This window comes from Neomonachus schauinslandi, chromosome 13, assembly GCF_002201575.2.
Source record: "Neomonachus schauinslandi chromosome 13, ASM220157v2, whole genome shotgun sequence".
In the NCBI taxonomy this organism is placed as follows: Eukaryota; Metazoa; Chordata; class Mammalia; order Carnivora; family Phocidae; genus Neomonachus; species Neomonachus schauinslandi.
In genome coordinates, this window is record NC_058415.1 from 90,624,249 (window position 1) to 90,648,223 (window position 23,975).

The following is a 23,975-nucleotide window of genomic DNA, read 5'->3' on the forward strand; positions in this document are numbered from 1 at the left end:
TGTTTGCTGGGGCCGAGGGCTCCACAGAAACATGTCAGAGGGGGCACATCACCCAGGGGGCCAAGGTCAGGTAGGAGGCCCCCCAGGGCTCCTTCCCAAGCTCCCTGTGGCCTGGGCGCTACACTGCTGCTCTCGGGGCTTTGGAGGGGAGTGTTGGGGGCCCATGATCCCCCTAAAACCATGTGTAAGACTGTGGGGCCTGACAGCATCTCGCTGCGGACAGGGTCCCAGGCTTTTTCCAAGAGATCTGAGACCGCTCTGCGAGGTGGAGGAAGACGGTGCTGGCTGTCTTTACCCGGGCCTCCCTCCACCCGCCACTTACCTGCATGTATCTTATCTGAAAGCGTGGAGAAATAAATCACAGAGAGAACCAATTAGCAGTGTCAGCTCGTTATCCGGGCTGTGCTTGGGAGGTAGGGATGCTTGTCTGCATTTACCCAATAGCCCCAGGATCCTGTCAGTCCTCAGCCCGCCCGCCCGAGTGTTAGCCTGGCTGCATGGGGAGGGACGGCACCCGGCCCTTCCTCACGTGTGGGCTCTGAGAGCGGCACCTGCCGTCCTCTGGCCTTATCTTCCTTTGGAAAGGTCTCCATCTACCTTCCACTTTGACTGTTCAGATAGCCCCGGACATGACCGAGGAGGAAGTAAAACTTGTTTTATTTCGGAGGACGGGCAGGGGGCTGGAGGCCCACGCTGAGAGACTGACAGGACAGCTCGTGAGCAGCACGGAGCGCAGTCAGGACACTGAGCAGAGCAGGGCAGGCGGGATGCCAGCCTGTCTCCCCGACGGCCCCCGCAGGTCCTGCAAACAGCCCGGGGCCTGCCCTGTGCGCTTCAGGACCAGGGACAGCAGCAGGCTCTGGGGACTGCCCACTCTGCGGTCTCACCAGGCCAGGCACAGACGGAGTCTCTCAGGGGCGTCTCCAGCCTGGAGGCGAGGGGACCTCCAGACAAGAGCCCGGGGCCACTGCATCCACTGCTCCCGCTTTCCCCGCAGGACCCTCAACTTCAAAGGGCTTGGGAGTGAGGTGGCCCCAAATCCAGGGGGCTGGCTGGGCTTTCAGGCCAGCTCCAGGAGGGCAAAGCAGAGGGTCTCCATCAGCGGGGCAACGGCTTGGCCTTCCAGCCCCATAACTGGCCCCCTGGACAGGCTCAGGGGCAGAGCTGCCCCACTGCAAGGCTGCCTGGGGGAAGGGCAGCATTGGCCCTGGGCAGCCCTGGGGTCACAGAGAGAGGCCCCTGGTAATGGTGGGGACCCCTCAGACGCTTCAGGAGCGAAACAAGAAACCCATTCCGTCCCGAAGAGAGAGTTTGGGGGCTGTGAGCCCATTGCCATGTTTCTCTGTGCTCCTCCTGGCGAGATGCCAGTGGAGGGCAGATGCCACCAGGCCGGGAAAGGCCTCTCTGAAAGGCCTTGCTGGGGAGCCGTCGTCCCAGCTTTGTTTCTCCACCACCAGCTGGTTACTCCCACACCACAGGAAAACACTGAAATTGGCTTCTTGAGAAACTCCCCCCCTTTCTTCAGGGAAAGCAAACAGCATAAAAAGCCTCCACAGTTGGCAAGTGGCATTTGGGCCACCCCCCAGGAGCATGGGGACCCAGGGGGCTGTAGCCTGCCCCCCCAGGGCCCCAACCTCCCCATCCTGGCCCGACAGGACCCCCACCCTCCGCACGGCAGCTGCTGGCCATCAGCCCACCCGGCAGCGAACCGGAGTCCGAGAGATTATTAGCCAACACCGACTGGGAAATAAATATCCTCGCCACATAAAAGATGCACAGCTGGCTAATTGAGCCGGCAGCGGTCTCCTCGCTCTCTGCACAAAGGAGTAAAATGATGTGCGCTCCGTGCGCCTGAGCAGCCAGGCGCTATTTTCAGACTCCCCAGGCAGGAAGGACTTGGAATCTGGCACACCCTCCGGAGAAGCCCAGGGCAGCAGCATCACACCCCGGGCTCCTCGGAACATCCCGTAGGGAGGCCTGGGCCCAAGGACAGGCAGGAAGCCCGCAGGGGCCGGGAAGGGCTGGGGTGCAGCCTCGGGAGCTCCCTCTGCCACGGAGCGCCCCCCGCCCCCCGGAGGCTCTGAGCTCTTGGAGTGGGGGCCACGCTGCGAGTGAGGGATAGCTTACCATGGGCTGCCGTACCTCCACCTTGATAATGTCCTCATAGATGTCGTCCCCCTCGTCCTCACACGGGACGCAGTCATAGATGTCCTCCCCGAGGTCATGCTCGCTGCGTGGGAGGGAAGCCAGTCAGACACATGGAAGCCAGGGCCAGCCAGGTCTGCATGGGGACACAGCACCAGGGGCCTCGCAGGGAGGAGCAGGGCTGCTCGGGATCACCGTGAGCCCTTCCTGCTCGGCCTCCAGCTTCTGGTCCACAAAACGGGCTGGCGTACCTGCCTCCCGGGGCCTCCCTGTGTTTACACCAGGCATCCCCTCGTGTTCTGCCTGCCCCACTTCTAGGACCTACTGTGACCACGCCCCCACTTCTCCACCCTTGTAATGATGCTGGGACTCACGGCGCCAGGCCCATGACCTGGAGCCCCGAGTGCTCTCAGTCCACCCCGGGCATCGCCGGCGCCTACAGTGGAGGCATGCTGGCCAAGGAGCCGAGCTCACACATGGACGCCTTCCCTACCAGGTGATAAGGAAGCCGAGTGAGTGGAGAGGGACATGGAGCTTGTGATGCAGCTTCAAGAACGAGTGTAAGGAAATCACCACTCACTTTATACTCTAACCAATCTTGTTTCGGCTCCTGACCACGCTCTGATTCTACTCCAACAGGCTGTCCCCTCGGCCTTGCCAGATGTGGATCCTAGGACAACTCCTCCAGGAGGCCCTCAGGGATCCCCAGCCCAGTCTGTGATCCAGGACCACTCCCTCCACCCCCGGTGCTCTCAAAGTGCATCCCTCTTGCTGTATCTCCCATTATTTTCTAAGTGTCTGTGGATGAGCCTGTCTCTTCCCTGGACAAAACCCAACTTCTTAACCCCTTCTGAGCACCGTTCCCGATAGACAGTAGGTGCTCAGCAAATATTTCACATCAGCAAATGAGCCAATCCAACCACATGCAGTGGGGCAACCGTGCCCCGCGCCCAGGGCTGACCAGCTCTGCAGTCTGCTGTGGGGCCCATCCTCAGGGCAGGTGGTACTCGGGGGCCAGCCCGCCCTGGAAGCCCGAGCCATCCATGCATGGGTTCAGACACATCTCAGAGCCCACGCTCAAAGCAGCACCTGGCAAAGTTCATTTCCAGAAGGCACGGAGATGCCGCAGAGTACCTCCCCACCCCACGGCACCGACTGGCCAGAATTCAGGGCCAGGGGGCAGCAGGAGACAGAGAGAGCAGAAATGATACCCAGCAGCTCTTATGAATGGTTTTCTGGCACCATCCCAAACCCGGCTTGTCATCTGACAGGCTGGGAGGGTGGGGGGTGGGGAGAGATCATTCCAGATCTACTTGAGATAGGGAGGGAGAGTTTGTGTTCAGGAAAGGCCTCTGCAGCCAGACAGAAGGGGTCTCCCCCAAAACCCTGGGTGTCTCCCCGTGAGACTGAGCGTGACTGGGGTGACACATCTGGGCTTCCCTCTGAGGGGCTCAGGCAGGGGGTAGGTGAGCCAGCTCCCGACTTGATGAGACCCCCACAGGCAGCCAACGAGCAGGGAAGGAGAGGAGGCCGCCGCGTTGGGTGCTTTACTCTGTGCCCCTCCAGGTGTGAGGAAGCCGCCCAATGCTGGCCACAGAACAGAAGCTGGCAGGGGACAGGCAGGGGACAGGTCACACCGTGCTAGACCAGCGCACGGACTCGGTAACCACCGCCCACCAGTGAGCCCTTCTGGGCCAACGCACCTGTTAGGTACTTGAAAAACAGTGATCCTTTCTAACCTCACAAACCCTTGGAGGCAGAGAGCCCGTGGCCGTTTCTGTCTGGATGGCGGTCCTGGGGCCCCGCACCGCGGTGCGGGGCAGCACCCCAAGAGTGACAGAGAACCAGCAGGAACTCACCATCTCAGAGGCCCGTCCCGCTGGGTGGGTCACTCGGGCTGACCCAAGTCACCTCCCCTGCCTCTCCAGACGCTGTCCCCAAAGGAAACAGCTCCGGAAACCCCACTCGCCACGTTACTGGGTGTCCAGGCAAGTATCGGCAAGGGTTCTTTCTGGCAGGTGCGAGCCACCCCCGATTTCTGTCGTGCAGCAGAGCGAGGCTGGTGACAAAGCCATTGTCGAGAATCCTGACAGCGTGGAACCGAGGGGAGACAGGGACGCTTTCGGGCTGCTAAATTAGACACCTCAAAGGCAGCTGAGGCCATTCACACTGTCTGGAGGCAGACTTTGGCTTTGCTCTGATGGGCTGGGGGAAGAAGGTGGGGGGCCCATGACAGTTAAACATCCTAAGAGCTGATGAAATGAATAAAAATCACTGAAGGTAGGCCTGGAGAGGAGCCTCAAGGTCACCTGGTTCAGGGAGGGCCAACCGCCAGCACAGCGGCCCCCTTCCTGAGCCCACATGGCTACACTCTTATTTTGTATTTCCGCGATTGGCTAATAATGTTTAGGATTTTCCGTGTACTTCTGGACATTTGTACATTGTCCTTTGTGAAAGGCCTGCTCAAGACTTTCCTCCATTTCTAAAAATTAGTTGCCTTTTTCTTATTAGAAAAAGAAATGGAGCTCTTTATATATTTTGGATACAAGTTTTCGTCAGGTATGTTTTGTGAATTTTTTCCCAGTCTCTGGCTTTGGCTACTTATTTTCTTAGTGGTGTCTTTTGAAAAACATTCATTTTTAATTAAAAAAAAGCCTAGCTTATCACATTTTTCTCCTATGGTGTCCTGACTCTATCCTGTGTCCCATCTAAGAAATCACTGCATCTTGTCTAAGAAATCTTTGTTTTCCAGGTGCCAAGGTTTGTCTGTTTTTCCTTCCCAGAGCTATATAATTTTGGTGTTTACGCTCAGGCCTCTGATCCATCTCAGATTTCCGTGCATGGTGTGGGGTGGAGATCGAGGTTCATTTCTCCTCAGGGACATTCAGGAGTTTTAGGTCAATTGTTTGAAAACTTTGTCTCTCCCGCTGGATCGCTTAGAGCCGTTTGACCAAAACCACTGCCCACGGAAGTGTGGGTCTATTTTGGAATTTTATAATCTATTCCGTTGACCTACTCACCTATGCCTGTGGCAAAAGCAATTTGTTTTGAGTACTTTCGTTTTTTAATAGAAAGTCCTAAAACCAGGTGGTTTAAGTTCCTAGCTTTGTTCTTTTATGAGATTATTTAAGGCTATTCTAAGGTCCTTTGTATTTCTGTAGAAACTTTACAATAATCTTGTCAAAAAGGAAAAAAAAAAAGGCCCGCTGGGAGACCAGGCACCTTAACGATATCATCTTCCAATCCATGAACATAGTATGTACACCACTATTTATGAAGTCTTTCATTTCTCAAAAATATTTTGTAGTTTTATCACAGAAGTTTGGGAATTTAGATAGACTGGGACCACTACGTTGGACCATTTTTTTTCCTCTGCCCATTCTCTCTCTCTCTTCTCCTGGGGTTCCAGTTACACGTATGTTGGACCCCTTGGCACGGCCCCATGTGTCTGAGGCTCTGCTGGCATTTTCTTTTCTCTGTTCCTTTGGGTATATTCCTTCCGCTGAATGACCTTTAAGTCAGTGACTCCCTCTTCTGCCACCTGCATCTTCTATTAAAGTGGGTCCAGTAACTTGTTCATTTCAGCTATCGTGGTTTTCAGTTTTAGAATTTCCGCTTGGCCCTCTTTATCGTGTCTATTTCTCTGCTGAGGCTCCCCATCTGTTCATTCATTTGGTGCGTATTTTCCTCTAAGTCCCTGACCATGTTTATAAAAGCTGCTAATTGTAACATCAGAGTCATCTCCAGGTTGGTTCCTATTGACTTTTTTTTTTTCTGAATTTGACTTTTTTTCTGTTTCGTTGCAAGTTTGATGACTTTGTATTGAACACCAGACATGACCAATGATACAAAGATTCCATTATTTCTACTGAATACATGTTCTAACGGACCGTTAACCTGGTTGGACTCAAACTTCAAACTCTGTCTTTCCAGTAGTGAGCAGCAACTGACATGCAGCTGAATTTAGCTTTTGGATGCTGGATTTTTTTTTTTTTTTTTTTTGCTGGAAGCCTCAGGGTCTTTCTTGTGTATATGAGGTTTAATGACCAGCCAGGGATTTTGGTAGATTATCAGATCTTGGGGCTCCTGTTCTCAGGTCCCTCCCTTCCAGCATTTCCCTCCTAACTTTCTAGCTGCTATACCAGCCTCAATATCTTTCCTCTGACACCTCAAGCTGGAGGGACTGCAGCTTTCTACCCGGACTGGAGAGCGCCCTCAGGCAAGGGCTACAAACTCTCCAACCCCACACACAGTGAGCACTCCTTGAAGAACCTGGGGTTCCTCCAGGTAAGAGTGACATGATACAGTCCTTCTCCCTCTCCCTGTACTCACAGAAGGGACACAACCACACAGACTAGAACCCTGGGAACACAACCAGAGCGGTTACCCCAACGCATGTCCACTACCATGCTCTCAGCCTGTTTCCTTCCTCAAAATCAATAAAGACAAGGAACATTCACTCATATGGGATCCCTCGTCACATACCCCTTCCCATTCGCCTCTTCTGATTCACTCATGGCTGTGGCTAAAAACAGGCAGCCAGAAACACGAGACGAAGAGCTGTGTTCTGGGGTCTTAATGTGCAACAGAAAAATCTAAGAAACGCAGGCACCGTCCCTTCCCTCTGCTCTGCAAAATGTCTGTTACACAAAGCCTGCTGAAGACCGGAGAAGCGAATCGTCAGTCATCTGCCTATAATGGCTTCAGTTTCCCCTCCTTTGGGGGTCCTCATCATACAGCCATAGACCACTCACACCCCCATGCTTTCTATGTTCATCCTTCTTTCACTACGAAAACACTCTCCCAAACGTTATTTAATTCAGGCCAATGAGCACTAAGCAATACAGGTTTGTGCATATTATTTGAAATGACAAAATAGCTGCACTAGAATTTCACTTCATGCATGTTCCACATTATGGGAGAAGAGAGGGAATAAAAGCAGTGGCAAAAAAGGGGGCTTTATTATTAAAACAAAATTATGGGGGCGCCTGGCTGCCTCCATCAGAAGACCATGTGGCTCTTTATCTTGGGGTCATGGGTTCGAGCCCCACGTTGTGTGTAGAGATTACTTAAATGAATAAACTTCAAAAAACATTATGAAAGTAAATTCAAACATATTTGTTTAGCTCGGCAACTAAGATAAAACACCCACCAGACCTGATTGGTTAAATCAATACCTCTCCTCAGACAGATTCTGTGCCAGCAACTGGACAGTGGCGTCCACCCTATGCCGTGCACCTCACCGTCCGGGCGGGGAGACGGACAGGGCAGCAGTTATGCCTGAGACGCAGATGCTTCTAGAATGCAGTGGTGTCATCTGCATGAGTGACAAGCCCTGGTTCCCAATAGTTCTGACCCTCTGGCCAACATGGGCACGGACATCCCACTGTCACCTTGCTTTTTAGCAAAGGCATCATCTCCAAAAGTGAGTTTCCTGAACAGGGTAGGGGACAGATGATACGTCTTAGGCATCTGTTAAAACAGATTAGTTGATGCCATGACCCGCTGGGTCCAGTGCACGTGACAGCTGTGGTTGTTGGAAGGGAGGAAAAAGAAACAACAATTGTGTTTGGTGAGGGGACCATGAGTCCCCTGAGCATCAGAGTGTCCTGAGTGCGGCACACTGACCAGGAGGGAGATCCACCTGCACGAGGATCCTGGCCTCTGGTCTCCGGTGACACAAGCCTCCTGGGTGTCCAGCTATGACCCGGCACCCAGAACCGGGAACTGCATGCAGTCCCATAGGGGAGAGGGCCTCCCATCTGGGCCTGACGCACTTGACCCAACCCCAGCCCCACCTCCCACAGTCCTGCAAAATCCGAAAATGCCTTCTGAATCAGCAGAGGGCAATGCCATCTGCTCTGTGTTGCTTTTGTGTTAGATTGTCCCGATTACACCCCGATTCTTTGCCAATCAGCCCCTCGGGCCAACAGAGACTCATCTTGGAGAGGTTCTAACTTATCAGAGGCTACACATCACGGAAAACCCTGTGTGGTCCATGCCACACAGAAGCTGTGTGCGTGTCACAGCACTTGGTCAGCACTGAACGAGAGCTGTCTGGTCCCCACCCCCTCAGGCCAGAGAGGGGTACGCGGGGTCGCCAGGGGCAGGAACTTGACTTGCTCGTCCACCCACCCCATGGGGAAGCAGTCAAGGGGGGAGTCTGAGATGGAACCTCAGCACTGCCAGTTTCTGGCTGTGTCACTCTGGGAAGGAGGACCTATGCCTCAGTTTCCCCATCTGTGAAGTAGGAATAACCCCAAGCTCCTGGCGAGGTGGGTGGAAGGATCAGCCACGATGGAAGTGACCAGCACAGGCCTGGCATTCAGTAGGTGCTCAGTAAGTGGCAGCGGCCTGCTACCCCCGAGGGAGGGAGGGGAGGTTCAACGGGACGACGTTCAGCACAGGGACCGGAGCTCAATAAATAAATAAAACACCGCCCACGTTTTGAAACACATGAGGCTGGGAGTCCGGAGGCCAGGTCTGCGCCAACGAGCAAGCCCTGTCCCGCCGCCCACGAGCGAGCCCAAGGACCCTGCGAACGGGGCGGGGTGGGTGGGAGGAGATCCCAGACCAAATGGGAAAGGGCAGGTGAGCGTCCAGGGCCGGGGTCTGACCCACGCCCCAGCGAGACCCACCCGGTTCCCCTCCTCAGACGCAGGGGGCCCCGGCCTCCCCAGCCCCCACCACTGCTCCACTGGGGGGGGGGCAGGGAACCCCCCCCCCTCCCCCCCCCCCGCCCTCCGCCACCTCTCCTTCCCCATCCCCCTCTCCCCGGTCTCATCCTTTCGCTCCTGCTGTTTTCCAGCAGGCAGCCGCACTGACAGATGCTAAATCCCAACAATTATTTTCGTCCTCACAATGGCCTGCTGCCCCCCAGAGAAGGCAGGAACCTGCCTTCCCTCCCACCCCAGGCCCCGCGGCCTGGCCCCCAAAGCCTGGCCTGCCCACCCCGATTTTGTTACAGAAAGTCAGCTGCTCCAAGAGGCCCGCCACCCGCCCCCACCGCCTAAGGAAAATCAAAGAAAGGCGAACAAACTCTCTGCTTTCAGCCTCGGGCAAGCCTGTGTTTAAGGTTGACATAAAAGATCGCTATGGACAGGCGCGGATGTGCCTTCTGGCCCCGGGCTGTCTGATGCTGGGAAGCCGGACACCGAACCACCATTAACTTGTTCCTTGGAAACCAGATCGGACATTTCCTGACCTCGGTCCATGCCGCGTAGCAGAGAGAGGGGTCCCTGAGGGCCAGAAGAAGCCAGCTGTGGGCTGGGGGGCCTCACGTAGGGACAGACACATGGACACGCCTCAGCAGACCCTCGCCCCAACCTGGGAGGGAGGGGCTGCTTTTCCTACAGCAGGGCTCAGAGAGGGCAAGACAGTCACCCAAGGTTGCCAAGCCGTGCAGGAGCACACCAAGACGAGACCATGGCTGCCAGACTCCCGGAGGGAGCCCCATTCGCCGGGCCCCGTGCTCCCTCCCAAAACTCTCTCTTTTCCTGGGGTACTTTCTAAGCAGTACAAGTGCATCCCCAACCCCTTGGGCTGGGTCATAAGGGTAAGGCCCAGAGGAATGTCCTGGGCCACAGCCGCAGATGGCTCAGGGGTTCAGCCCCTACACTGTCATGTAGAGTGTGCTGTGTGACCACAGGCAAGTCACCTACCCTCTCTGAGCCTTAATTTCTTCAACTGCAGAATGGGGACAGGACCTGTTGTGAAGGCTGAGATGATGGGGCTGGGCACCGGGCCTGGCACTCAAGGACTGCTGCTCGGGTCCTCAGAATGGAAAGAGCAAAGGCTCAGGACCTCCCACTACTACCGGGCATGTCCTCTGTGCCAGTGTGCAGGGCTCAGGTCAAGCTGCCTGCCCTTAAGGGGGAGCTCAGCTTTGGGGGTGGGGGACAAATGCAGGAAGGCTTTGGTGGCAGGGTGACAAAGACAGTCCTGGTGTGCTTTTTAATCTTCCAGGGAAGGAGCACTTCATTCAGCCTAGTCAGGCCAGGGTGGCTTCCTGAAGGAGGTTACCTCCAAGCTGGGTTTTGTACAATGCAGATTTGTAAGCAATCAGCGTGACAGGACTTTTTGTGGTGAAACGCAGGATGTTATGCGTATTCGTGTTTTAAGAAGTACTTCTCTTTTTAAGATTTTTATTCATTTATTTGAGAGAGAGTGTGTGCAAGAGAAAGCACGAGTGGGGGGCGGAAGAGAGTGGCAGAGGGAGAGGGAGAAGCAGACTCCCTGATGAGCACGGAGCCCGACACAGGGCTCCATCCCAGGACCCTGGGATCATGACCTGAGCCGAAGGCAGACGCTTAAGTGACTGAGCCACCCAGGCGTCCCCCTAAACCACCGAGTCAGGTATGTATTAACCTAGTCTTTATACTCATAGCATCCCAGAAGCGAGTATGGAGAAAATTATTTAGAGAGGCCCTTATTAGACAGAAGGTAAACCTCTCCTGGCCAAGCCCAGCTGGTCCCTGCTTCCTTCTGGGACCAAGATGAATATGCACATCTTGGAAACTTCCCTTCCACACTGGCCTCCCCACCCTGCAGAGACTGTTAAACGAGGCCACAGAATCGCTGTGACCGCCTTGGTCCTGAAAGGACCTAGGTCTAATTAGGTATTAAGAATAAAAATTCACCTAAGTCTGTGCCGTATCTACTGGCCTGCATACATCTGGCTATTCAGCAGGTCAGAGAGGCACTGGGGCATCTGCTCTGCATTCGTTCATGTGGCCCCTTGTGCAGACTCTAACACAGGGAACAAACAAACTGGGGGTCAGGGAGCAGGGTTTCAAGGTCACCCAAGCCCCAGGCCAGCCAGGGCAGCTCAGGCCCGTGCCCCAAGGGGCCGAGATGTTCCAGGAGGGCAGTGCAGGAAATCTCAGAGCTGCGGGGAGCAGAGCGCTGGGTGGCCAGTCTCACCAGCTGTGGCCAACTGTCTCCATAACCAGAACGAGGGGAAGACCCTATGAGCTCGGTTACCGGGCAGGGTTTGGACGGACGGCCCTCTGCCTAGCCTGTCCTGTTGCCAGCTCTGGAAGGCAGCTGGTCTAGACCACAGGGGCAGGAGAGAGGGGCCAGGGCTCCAGGGCTGCCTGCCCCACCACTGGGCCACGTGTACAGACACGGTGATTTTGGGGGCAGGACCGCCAGCCCTGAATTCCTGAGCAACCCACAGAGACACAGCTGAGACCCAGACTCTCCCCAGACCCTGGTCCAAAATAAGGCAGTAAGCAGCCTGGCGGGGGTGAGGGAAGGTTTCCTAAATCACACTTTGGCAAGTCCTATGCTCCCTCCAAGGGCACTTGCAGCAACAACTCCCCCAGGAAGCCCTCCCAGTCTCCTGGCCTGACCCCCCGTGGATGCCCCCTGGATAGCTTCTGGAGTGAGGAAAGGTCTGCGGCAGACCCTGTCACAGAGCCCGGGGCAGGCGGCCTGCTGAGTCACACGGACCTGGTACGAACCGCAGTTCCACTCTTTTGCTGCTGTGTGCGGCCACCCTCTCCTCCCAGGGCCAGTCTCCAGTCCAAAGGGGGAGGTCCGGGACCCACCTGCAGGGCTCCATGTGGGAACAGACCCTGCGTGTGCTCCACGGACTCTGGCTTCACACCTTCCCCTGGGCCAGGCCCCACGGCAGGAGGGGCCTCCCGGAGCCCACATGAGGATGGAGAGACCCTCTGCAGGGTTTGGGCCCCCCCGTGCTGCCAAGGACACCCGGCTGGGGACCGCACATGCCTGGCCCACTGTCGGCACGCCCTCTTTGTCGTACAAATGGAGACCTGAACGGCCAGATGAGAGGCAGCTCAGCCGCACAGAAGGTGGCCTTGTCGAAGGAGGGCTGTGGCAGGGCTGTGTCCGGCTGTCACCACCTTAGCAGCCCAGAGCCAGGGCCTGAGTTCTGGGAGGCGCCCTCGAGCAGTGAGACCGCAGGGCAAGGGGACACCTGCGCAGCACCCAGGGCTCCCTGGACCCCCGCCCCCCTCCGCCAGCTTCCCCCCACCGTGGGCCTGAGGATGGCAGCCTCCCAGGCTGGCCCGGGGGGCATCTTCCAATGTCTCTGCTCTGGGAGGCTTTTCTTCAACTTCCTTCAGACCGTGGGGCTGTTGGGGTCCTCCACGGGGGCTGTGGAGGGCTGCCTGTCCCACAGGGCAGGAGGCTGCTGTTTGTTTTTAGCGGGGCTGTTTCTGCATCGTCGGATTCCAAACTTGTCCCCCGTGGAAAAGCAATCCTTTGGAGAGAACAGCAGACATCCCCAAACCCGGCCCCTCCCGACCCAACACAGACGTCCCGACACGTGCAGGTGTCTATGAAACCCTGAATTTTCACGCAAGCGGCTTGAACATCTGAGAACTCGGGACAGTCTTCAAACAGCTTTCGGTGCAGCAGGGAGAGGCGGGCGGGCAAGGACGGTGGGGCGGGGATAGGCTGTCACTCGAAAGAGGGTCACAGTCGGGCACAGTGACTGTCCCCATTCCCTGCCGGTAAGGGGGCCCTCGCAGCAGGCCAGCCCCCACCCCGTGCACCCCGCCTCCCTCCCCGGGGACAAGAAGGACCCCTGCTGCAAGATGACATCCTCACACCCTTGAAGGAGCATCAACTCGGGACACTCCTTCTACATTTTATGCATCTTAAAAAATTATCCCAACGATGCTAATACAACACATTTAAAGCTGCAAATTCACTTTACGATTCAATAAAGCATGCAGCTATACATTTATGGATAAATTATATCCCCTGCCATGCCCCAATCACATTTGTTTAAGCCCGAAAATCACTCTGACTCCCAGGAAAGTGATGGGAGTGCTTAGCAGCAGGCTCCTCGGTCATAAAGCCTTGGATCCTTCAAGCTCGAAGGGACCCACCCTCCGTCGGTTGCTGCTTTCATTTCAGAGGTAGGGAAACTGAGGCCCAATGAAGGACCTGACGTGCCCCGAGTAAGACAGAACGTCGCCTTTGCTGCTACTCAGCCTCGGGTAAGCAGGCACTCGCTTGCACGCCCCCAGTGAGTGGCATGGTGTCACCCGGGCAACCAAGGCCCCTTGAAAGGACGAGGAATGATACGGAGCAAAGCCAGAGCCCGGTCACGAAGCCGCAGAGAAGCAGCCTGAGGCCATGTGCCCATGATCTCTCCGAGCTCCAGCGACCCTTCTAGACAGGAGCCTCCCCACGCAGCTGTGGGACCAGGCACCTTCCACACAGCCCCGCCCTTCACGGCCCGCCATCCGTCACGGTGGGCTTTGGCACCCCGTCCCCGCCTCCCACTGCCAGCATCCCCAGGCAAGTCGGCTGAGCGGAGCTGGGGTGTCTTGTTACTGTGACCCACCCGAGCCCCCTGGCCTAATTTGGGGCAAGAAACCCCTCCATCCCTTCCTAGTTCCAAAACACAGAAAAGGTGTAGGTTCCAAATCCCAAAGCTGCCGTGTCCAAATGCCGGGAGAAGACCCGGAGAGCACGGCCCCCCACATCGTTGCAGAAGCATGTAGAGGAGGCTGGGAAGCAGGAGCCGAGTGCCTCTCTTCTCAGCTCCGCGGTCAGTGACAGCGCCCCGGGAGCTTGAAATAGGCCATTTAAGTGGCAATATTTCGTGTTAATTTTTTCAACCAGCTGCTCTATTATTCGATTATACATTATTCAGTGATCTCAAAAGTGAGCTTAGAGCACTTGAGAACATAATGTTAGTCCAACATCATCCATTCAAACGTGGGGAGGGCTCCGCACGAGCTCCTGGAACCGTGTTCTGGATCCAACACCCAAGCCGCCCACACTGGGGCCACCAGCCACACAAACGTGGCCCGGTGAACGGGGCTGTGTTGTCAGCGTCAAGCATGCAGGGGAGAAGGCAAGCTACCGCATCAGGGATCGGTTGCGCCGGCTTCCACACTGAGCTAGTACTGATTCTGGATATACGGGGTTAAAGAAAGATACATTCTTACCATTAATTGCACCTATTTCTGTTTCTGCTAGAAAACCTACAATCACGCATGTGGCCTGCCGGACAGTGTTGCCACGGCCATTAGGAAACCCAGGGAAAAAGCCAGTTTTGTGAAACGGGTAGAGAGGCAACCCCCATCCTCGCCTGAGGGCTCAGAGTGTTCCCACCGGGCGCTGTGCCCCCCGCAATATCACGGATGCTCTTCCTGAAGCCGATCCTGACACCTATGGGTTACACATAGGGAAACCGAGGCACAGAGATGGGTAACTTGCTGAAGACCATGCAAGTAGGAGGTGACAGAGCCCAGACTCCCAGGCCACGTCCGATGGGACAGGCTTTGCTGCTTCGGACACAAGACGTGGCAGCAGCAGGATGGACAGATTCTCCTGCACGGCCGAGATACCTGCTCTAGGTGGACCGGAAGGGGGCTTTCGCCATGGAGTGATGTCCTGTGGGCTGAGGACACTGGGGGACATTGGGGACAGTGAAGGCTCTAGACAACCCCAGTAAGAACATGCCGTCTAAGGGGTGTTCCAAAAGGTCCCCCCTGGGAGACCCACGTGACCCCACCCTCCTGGGGTCCTAGGAGGCAGGGGTGGGTCTCATTCCCCTTTACGTTTCCAGCTCCTGACCCTGAGCCGACACACAGGAAGCGTTGGTGTTTAGCTGGCCCCTGAACAGATAGGTGATCGACTGAAGGAAAAGCATACATGGTGCCACTCACACGTGGCGGTCCGTCGCCGGAGCCCCGAGAACCACACCAGCTTCCCTGCGGGGGAGCCAGCATCCGACCACCTCAAACAGCTGCTCCGTGTCTGAGGTCTGGGCGACCGGCAGGGCCCTTCGGAAGCACAAGGTGATCATCACTTTGGACGCCTGGCCAAGAGCCCAAGGCAAAGAATGAGCCGGCTGCGCTCGAAATGTCACTGCCTGTTCCCTGCCACCGCCGGCCGTGGGATCCACACCAGTGCCCCAGCTCCAGCCTCGGAGACTCACAGCCACCTCCCCTCCCCCAGCAGGGCCAGGTAAGCAAAGGCAGGTCCGTTTGTGTCTCGTCAATTGCCATAATGGATAAATATCAATCCCCAGCCCTTGGAGACAAGATGCTAGGAAATCGTGTTTTTCAGTGAAAGGAGAAGGAGGGAGAAAAGCATGAAAAATTTATTAAACTGGAACCACTGGGACCAAGACATGAGTTAAAGACTCAAATTCATCCCCCTTCCCTGTAATTTATGATTTATGTTGTCAATAACCGTAGTCATAAGGAACTCATTTGACGAAGGAGGCGCGCTGTTAATGTCATGGAATAAGAGTGCTGGCAAGCCCCGCCTGGCTTCCCTGTGTGAGCCGAGTCACATCCCGTGTCCGGTTCCGGGCATCGGTCACGGGGGGAATGGGCACCCCAGGGCCGCTGCGGGACTCAGGGCACAGGAACACAACCCCAAACGTACACGAGCAGCCGCCGGAGGGGGCAGGGATCCCCACGTGGCTGCGGAGGGGAGGCTCCCTGGCTGGTCCGAGGACGTATTTCATGCCCGGTCTGGGCTGCACGAGGCCAGCGTGACCCTGTCCTCCTGGAGCCCTTGGTCTCTGCTGACCATGGAGGGACGTTTCTGGAGGGAGAAGACCCTCAGCCTCACATTGGTGACTTAGGAGAAATGGCAGCTGAGGACCCCACTCTCTGCACCTGACGGGGGCTCTTGGGCCCTGGGCCTTAGCTCCTTGTCTGTGAAATGGGGACCCCGCAGAGCAGACCTTACAAAGAGATGGTGCGGGTGTATATAAGGAGACGAAGTCTCAGCAATGCCAGGCCCTGCAAAAGCTCTTGTAAGTACCACCCCCACCACTGTCCTTACCGCGTGGGACTTGCTGTCACACTGTGTGCGTGAGGTGCGTGCTGCTAGGGGCTGAAGGTGGGGGGGCATGAAGAAGACACAGGGTCTGACCTCAGAACCCGCCGGTCTACAGAACACAGACATTTCACCACGTAATTATGGTACATCCCTCGGGCAGCCCAAAGGCCAAACGGGCTTGTGGGTGCCCTTCGGAGTCAGGGGGGTGGTACAAGAGGCTTCCCAAGTGGGGGATACTCAGGCCCAGATGTGGCAGATGAGAAGGATCTCAAGGCAAGAAATGCCAGGAAGAGAGGACAAGAGGCACCTCCAACCTGAGCTCAGCAAGCGAGGGGACTGCTGTCAGCAGCGGGGGAGAAGGTGGATGGGCTGGGCCTCCCCCTGGGAGACCTCCCTCCAGCTGTGCCTCTGAGCCTCAGTTTCCCCACCCTTTGCAGGGTGGGGGGAGCAGCCTGTCATTCAGGCCCGCACCACACGAGGCCCCTTTCTCGACAGCCAAGTCCCTCTGTGATTCCTGGGACTGGTCAGGGCAAGCAGGCAGGGTGCTCCAGGACCCAGACACGACTAGTGTGGACCCCGGCCCCCACGTGTCTCCTTCAGGGCACTCTCCAGACCTCACACCTGCACGGAGCCAACAGGTACCCCAGGGCACCCCACCCGTCACAGCAGGGTCATCCCAGGGCCCTGGGGCCAGCCCAGGCTCAGGAAGGTGGGCTGGGGCAGCCGCTCCCACTGGCCGGCAAGCTGCCTCATTCATAGGCTCCCCTGGGATCGGGCCACCAGCATGGTGCTGACATGTTGGGTTTTGGTGACTCAGAGTGTTTACATCGACAGGGATCCTGCAAAAACGCTTGCCGGGCCCCACGCCCTAGAGGCGGCCCTGGATGGGAGGGTGGGCACGAAGCACGGAGCCTCAACACTGGGAGGGCGCCCAGGAAGCACCAGCTCTTACTGGGTCTCACTCCCAGTCTGTGCTGATGAAGGCGAGGGGCACGGTAAGTCTCCCCAGAAGCAGCAGCCATTTCTCCGGGGCAAAGCCACGTCTGCTGTCAAGTGGGAGCGAGGGGTCCAGTTGGCAGGAGGCTGGGAAGAGCAGGGGGCCAGCTAGGTCGGGGCCCCCACTCACCAGCCCAGGGCCGGGACAAGCCCATCACTGCTCGAGCCTCCTCGCCTGCGGAAATGGGGTACCCTGCCTCCTCCATCCCCCTGCCCCTCCTCAGGGAAGCTGCCCGGGCCCCTTCCCTGAGCAGTAGCTGCATGGCCCCCATCCCTGGCCACCGCTGACCCCGCAGAGCCGGACCACCGCCCCAGGCTTCTCGTTGGTTCCTGGGGGCTCCAGGACTGTGAGGCGAAACAGCCAGGAGGGTGGCCAGGCCTGGGCCGCGTGAGGATGGAATAGGGGAGTCCTCAGAGACAGAGCGATGTGAGTCTGGGGTCATGGAGAAGGGGGAAGATGCCCCTGTGGCCTCAGGTGGCCTGGTCTCGGCCCCTCACCCACCTCTGTTGGGCCACAAGACCACCCACAAACTGCCTCTGCTTGTAGCCTGAGCTCCAGAGGCCTCTGCTTCTGGAAACATCAGCTCTCTCCACCCCCAGCAGAAGTTGGGGAACCTTCCAGAACACGGAAGGAGGCGTGAAGTGAAGAAGCACTCGTCCGCCTGAGCTCTCATGAAGCTGGGGGCACGCATGCCACCACCAACCGCATGGAGAGGCCCTGGGTGGGACGGCAGGGCAGCTCTGCCCAGAGTGGGGCCACGACTCCCCCATCCCCGTCCCCATCCCATCCCGACCCGGTCCCGCCAGCTCCTTACTCCGCCAGTTCCTCCAGGCTGCGGTACACATCGTCGTCATTCTCGGTGGTCTCCTCCGAGGGAAAGGGCCTGTGGAGAGAGGGGAGGGAGGTGAGCAGGTCTCCTCGGCCCGGCTGGGCACCCAGCCCAAGTGACCCCCGATGGCCCTGCAAAGGAGGGCTCTGCTCTCGCGGAAGGAAGCAGGTCCGCACGACAGTGGCTCGTGCGTCAGAACCAGCAGGTGGAGGTGTCCAGGGTGAGGAGAGCACAGCTTGACCCTAGGACACTGGAGGTCACTCTCCATAGGCCCCCGCCGACCCCACTGGCAAATGAAGGAACTGGGTCAGGGACAGCAGGAAGCTTTCGCCGCTGAGACACTCCTGCCTCTGCACTTCAGGGGGATTCCAGAAACGGGGATGTGGGCTCCTGGGGCACCCTGTGGTTAGCCCTGGCTGAGAGGGCTGCCGGCTCCATCCACCTGGAGGACAGGATGCAGGAGGGCATTTTGGCAGGGACGGTGGAGCTCCAGGGGCACCCACCACCCTCCATGCCCGAGGGCAGTGGCCGAGTGCGCTATGTGGGAGGCTGCCCATCATCCCGGGCACATGCCAGGGCCTCTGAGAAGGCTACTGTCCTGCCATCCCGCCCACCAGCCCACGGAGGCCTGGCTTGGGGTCAGAGCATGTCCTGAAAAGTGCTGGCAGCTTTCCCAAAGGACCTGTGTCCCCTTTGGAAAGGGAGCCACAGGGGCAAGGGGCCCCAGATGGAGCATGGCAGTCTCCTTAGTGTCCACTCGATGGCCACACGGATGTTCCCTCCCTCCTGGGTCATCGCCACGGGTAAGCCGTCCCCTGATGCCACATCCCGGGCCCCGCCACGTTCCCCTTCCTCAGCCTTGTGCCCGAGGAGCAGTCCATTCGTCTCCCCCGCCATCCCTCCCACGCCACCTCCTCTCTGGGCCTTGAACCTGTGTCCACTCCCCCAACCAAACTGCTCCTGATAAGGGTGACAGTGACCTTGGCACCGTCGAATCCTAAGGCTGACGTCCCACGTGGTGAACACCTGCAGAGGGGCGGGGGACAGAGTTCCTGGTGGGGCGGGGTGCCGCTCTGTCAGCTGGGCAGCTCAGAGTGCCGCAGAACAGAATCTGCTCCTTGCATCCTAACATCCTCGTTCAGGGCGACGAGCTCCCTCGAGAATGGAACCACAAACCCAGCCCATTTCTGCCGCAGCCAAAGACAGATGATCGCCAGCGTGGGCCAGAGCAGGAGAGGGAGGGGCGGCCAGCCTGGCTGCCGGGAGCTGGCCCCAAGAGGAGACAGGAACACACGGGGTAGGGGCCGCCTTGTCCCCGTCCACTCTGCCCCCAGTCCCCTGCCCACCCCATTCCCCAAGACCCAGCTCCCTTCAAGATTCCATTCAACCCCACCTCATGTGGGAAGATCTGGCCATGCCCTCGGCCTGGGTCCACGTCTGCCCAGCATGGACCCTGTCACTAGAAGAGCATGGACAGATGGATGGACAGACAGATACATGGTGGATGACGGATGGCTGTCTGGGAGGACAGTAGGTGGAACAGTGGTTGATCTGTGGGTTGACGGACACACGAATGAGATGTGGGGTGGGGGGGTGGAGGAGTGCCCAGGATTTCAGGGAGGGGTTGGGTGGGTGGGTTGGCGAACGGATGGGTAGACAGACGGATGGATGTCACACAGTCTCGGGCTTTCCTCCCCCCACCCCCCCAAGACAACAACAAATGGCAGCCCTGAATTAGATACAGGAAAGCATCTTCAAGAAGAGGTTCCGAGAACCCACGCAGACGTATTCAAGTCACCCCTGAGCTGAGACTTTACAACACTGACCCTGGTTTAACACTGGGGACACCCATTTGCACAGAGGGCACCGTATGGCGCTGCGTTCCCACTGGATCTTAAAGCCCGAGGGGTCACGCTGCAGCAAGGACTGGCTCCATCCTTCTGTCTCAGGTACCGCTAATCATCCAGACCCCCCCTGCCGTGCCGCATCTACCCGCCAATTCCCCGCCCCCCCCAGACTTCACCAGACATGCCGACGTTAACAGTGGAGTTAATCTGCTCTTTAAGAGGAGGGGATGAGAAGGATGCACAGCACAATGGTCTGCACAGAAATGATCGTGGGTTAAACACCAGAGCAGGTCCCCCGGATCGCCCCCAGCAGGATGGGCTCCTCCTGTCCCATCAGACCCTTCCTGAGCACGCATTTCCTTGAGCCCAGCTTCTGGGAAGCCAAGTTTCCCACTTGGACCGCCAAGGGAATGAAGGGGATGCCTGGGCCGGAAGCAGAGACGCGTCAGGCAGTATCCAGCCCCCTCCCCACCAAGCTTCCCCAGTACGCCCTCCCCCTGGAGGCAGCGAGAGAGAGGTCTGCACCACTGCTCCTGAAGGAGCCCCCCCCAATCCCACCTCCCCCCACAAGGACTATTTCAGCATCCAGTGGCTGAGGCCAGCACAGCCTAGCTGCACAGGACGAGTGGGGGAACGAGGAGTCACCAGCTAGAGGAAGGGGACCTGAATACAGGGCACCCTGAGAGGGTGTCCGAGCCTAAACCCCTGAACAAACAACAGATGAGAGCCCAACTCCTAGTTCCAAATCACTCGTGCGTTCTCCTTCACTCATTCACTGGTATTTACCGGGCACCTGCTCTGAGCTGCCCCTTTGGGTCTGCCGTTGGTCATTGCTTCAGGGAGAAGCTCTGGGATCGATAAATCAGGCTCTGGTCTTCATCCTCAGCACTTCTTTGAGAATCTGCTAAAAAACTATGGCTTCGGAAAAGTGCCCACATGGGCAACTGTGCTTACAGGTACACAGGGGAAGGATGCATGGCCTGGAAGGGGGCAGACCAGATGCTCTGGGGGTCCTGGAGCTGAAGGTGGCGATCTCGGGTCCACGCAGGACAGACTCCAGGAGCTCAGCTATATGGGGAATGGTTAGGGTGTGCTTTCTTGGAAGGCCCTGAGCAGTGGGCTCCTGGGGCCGTTTCCCCGGGGGTTCCTTCACTCCAGAGCAGGAAGCCCCCGGGAGCATGGCAAGTGTGTATCTCATCCCTGAGCTGTGTCTGCAGATGGCCCCGCCCAGGACCCAGACTGCTGCTCCCCACTCGAGCCCCCCCACACGCTGGAAATCGAGCACCGGCCAGAAGCCAAAACAGAGACCCCACAACCTCTGTCACCTTCATTTTAGGGGAAGCCCTGTGGGGAGAGCTAAGAACTAAGATCTGGGTTCGAATTCAGACTCACTACGTGGCCCGGAACAGGGCATGCTCCCTCTCTGCCTCAGTTTCCCCAACTGTAGAATGTCAGTGGTAGTCACTTGAGATTAAATGAGATAATGCAGTGAGTCTCTAAACTCAGGTCCTTTGACCCAGCAAGTGTCCTGTAAATGACAGCGTGGGTCGCCCTCCCTCCCTGCTGGGTGGCCCACCCCAAGAGCCCACCTGCCCAGTCCAGAGCTCAGACACAGGCAGTCCTCAAGGTCCCCACGGCCTCCTGAACGACAGCTCCAGGTGCTGACTCCTGGAGCCAGCCCCCGAGGGCAGGCCCGCCCCCAGGGGACACAGAGTCAGCACCCCCACGGGGGTCTCCAACCCACCCCACAGAGCTCTTTCTCCCCATGCTTCAGAAGAAAGAACATTCCCTGGAAACAAAAGTTCATACTCTGGAAAGGAAGAACACTTCGGGCCAGTGCTTGGCTCCGATGTGGGTATTCAAGATCACTCAGCACCATCCAGAGAATCTAGGACACAGTGTTCATTTTCCCACGTTCTGCGGACATTCAGATGAAAGGGATCCAGGGTCTGAGACACATCCTAACTTCATCTTTCACTTCGCGTGTTCCAGAAGTAAGTTGGAATTCTGACTCACAGAACGCTCCCTGCAAGTGACCTCCAAGGTCCGTGTTCAAGGGCAGGGTCATGGATGGCTCGGGTCCTCCTTGGCCGCCTGGTGTGTCCAAGAGATGGGTGGGGACCAGTGCCCTGGGTTCCCATCCTGGAGGGTGAGATGGGCCCAAGGCCCCCAGAGAGCAGACTGGGCCCCAGAGGCCTGGGGTCCCCAGCACTGCCCTACAAGGGACGGTGCCGTCTGGTCTGCCTGGGACTAGGGAGTCTCCTGGAATGTGGGAACTTCAGTGCTGGCCACCTAGTCCCACAGGTGGGGGAACAATAGCGCTGGAGGGTTCCTGGGGCAGCTCATTTCTCTGGCCGGACCTCAGTTTCCCATTCTGAAACGCCTCAGGATGAAGTGCAGTGGGGCTGTGGGAGGGCCCGGCACCAGGACACCATCAGGGTCAGTCCCATCTCCTCAGGTGTGCCCAGGTGTGCCCAGGGGCAGGTGAGAAGGAAGCGGTCAGCATGGGGGGGGACGGGGGAGGGGGCAACAGCCCCGTTGGCACCAGTCTGCAAGGGAGCCAGCAGCCGGGCAAACTTGAAAGGCACATCAAGAACGGCGGCCTGGGGCGCCTGGGTGACTCAGTTGGTTAAGCGACTGCCTTCGGCTCGGGTCATGATCCTGGAGTCCCGGGATCCAGTCCCGCATCGGGCTCCCTGCTTGGCAGGGAGTCTGCTTCTCCCTCTGACCCTCCCCCCTCTCATGCTCTCTCTATCTCATTCTCTCTCAAATGAATAAATAAAATCTTTAAAAAAAAAAAAAAAAAAAGAACGGCGGCCTGGAGGACCCGACAGGCCCATTTAATTATTGAGAGAGTCACCTGGGTGCCGCCTGCTAATTGGCTGGGAGGCCTTGAAGCGCCAGGGTTTCCTTATTAAAAACGGCTCTCCTGCTAAATAGCCCCGACTGTCAAAACAAGCCAACGGATCTCGTTTCTTTTCTCAGCCCGTCACCCCACCCCGTGTGGATGGGCCATCGCATCAGGGGGCAGCGCCAGCGAGTGCACCCCACCCACGCCCGCACCCAGCTCAGGCTACACCCTGTGTTGGAGAGGAGGGCGACCCACAGCCCGCGTGAAGTCCACACAGGGCTGAAGGGCACAGGGAGCAGGAGGAAAGGCTCGGGCAGAAGGGCAGTCCTGGCCTGGGGAAATCAGGCGGGCTTCTCGAGGGAAGTGGCGGGGGAGCCGACTTGGAGAGCAGAGCCCGATGCTGAGCGCAGAGTTCCAGCCTCGTATCAGATGAGGGTTGGAATTGGCCACAGTTTCCCAGACCCAGAGCTTGCCAAAGGATCTGAGCCCCCGGCCTCAGTTAACTCGTCTGTAAAATGGGGATTTACTGCCCCCCCCCCCCCCCGTGGCACAGGCGTTTTGTGACGCTGCGTAAGATGCAGCGTGGGCGTGGTTCCCATAGGGCCCGGCATGTAGGGCAGTGGAGGCCAGGGGGGACGGTGGACGTGGTCATGAGCTGGGGGCTGGAGGACGCAGCCTGGGGCAGATGAACACGCCTGCACACGCGGGGATGTGCAGCTTCCGTGTGGCTGGGACGGAGGCCAGAGGAGGCCATGACGGGCCGGGGCAGGAGGCCGATGGGGCCGTAGCCAAGGAGCAGTGACAGGTGGGCCAGCCCAGGCGCTGACCACAAAGATCTTGTGTTTATTTTTTAAAGATTTATTTATTTGAGAGAAAGCGTGAGCGAGTGGGGTTGGAGGGGGCAGGGAGGCAGAGGGAGAGACAGAGAGAGGTTCCTCACTGCGCGCAGAGCCCGACATGAGGCTCGATCCCACGACCCCGAGACATGACCTAAGCTGAAACCAAGAGTCGGACGCTGAACCGACTGAGCCAGCCAGGTGCCCCATGACCACCAGGATCTTAAACCAAAGTCCCCACAGAGGCAGGAGGGTCTCTGTGCCTCTGTGAGGTGGGGGCTCGGAGGGGAGGGACACCAAGGTGAAGCCACGGCCGAGGCAGGTCCAGCAGACGTGTGGGGGAGGGGAGAGGGCTGGCCGGCTCCAAGGCCACCCGGAGAGGTGGCAAGTACTGCCTCCCCTAGAGAGAAAGCCCAAATGATACCCAGATCCCAGCCGGGCTGCTTCTGCCCTTGCTTCCAAAACCCTAGCCAGGCGGAGGAAGACACTCTGACCTCAGGGTCGAGAAAGAATAGTTGGCCCGGCCCCCAGCTGCAGGGAGGGAGGGGCCTGGAGCCCCATGCCACTTCTCAGCAGCCGAGAAGCCCAACGTATTTTTGATTTTCCGGCCCACTTCTCGGAACGGCAGCAGAGGAGCGGAAAGGCCAGTGTGTCAGCAGGGCCATCCTCCCGCGAGCAGCAGGGC

The 23,975-nt window shown here is 57.9% G+C and overlaps 1 protein-coding gene across 1 annotated transcript in view; it reads right to left on the reverse strand.

The window, feature by feature from the left end:
- The window catches only part of VAV2 (vav guanine nucleotide exchange factor 2), a 136,427-nt gene that overhangs the window by 40,824 nt on the left and 71,628 nt on the right, over positions 1-23,975 (reverse strand). Inside the window, exons 5-6 of the mRNA XM_044920438.1 lie at positions 17,742-17,810; positions 2,128-2,230 (exon numbers count right to left, since the gene is read on the reverse strand). Of these exons, the coding sequence (XP_044776373.1) occupies positions 2,128-2,230; positions 17,742-17,810 (172 nt within the window). The remainder of the gene's footprint in view (positions 1-2,127; positions 2,231-17,741; positions 17,811-23,975) is intronic.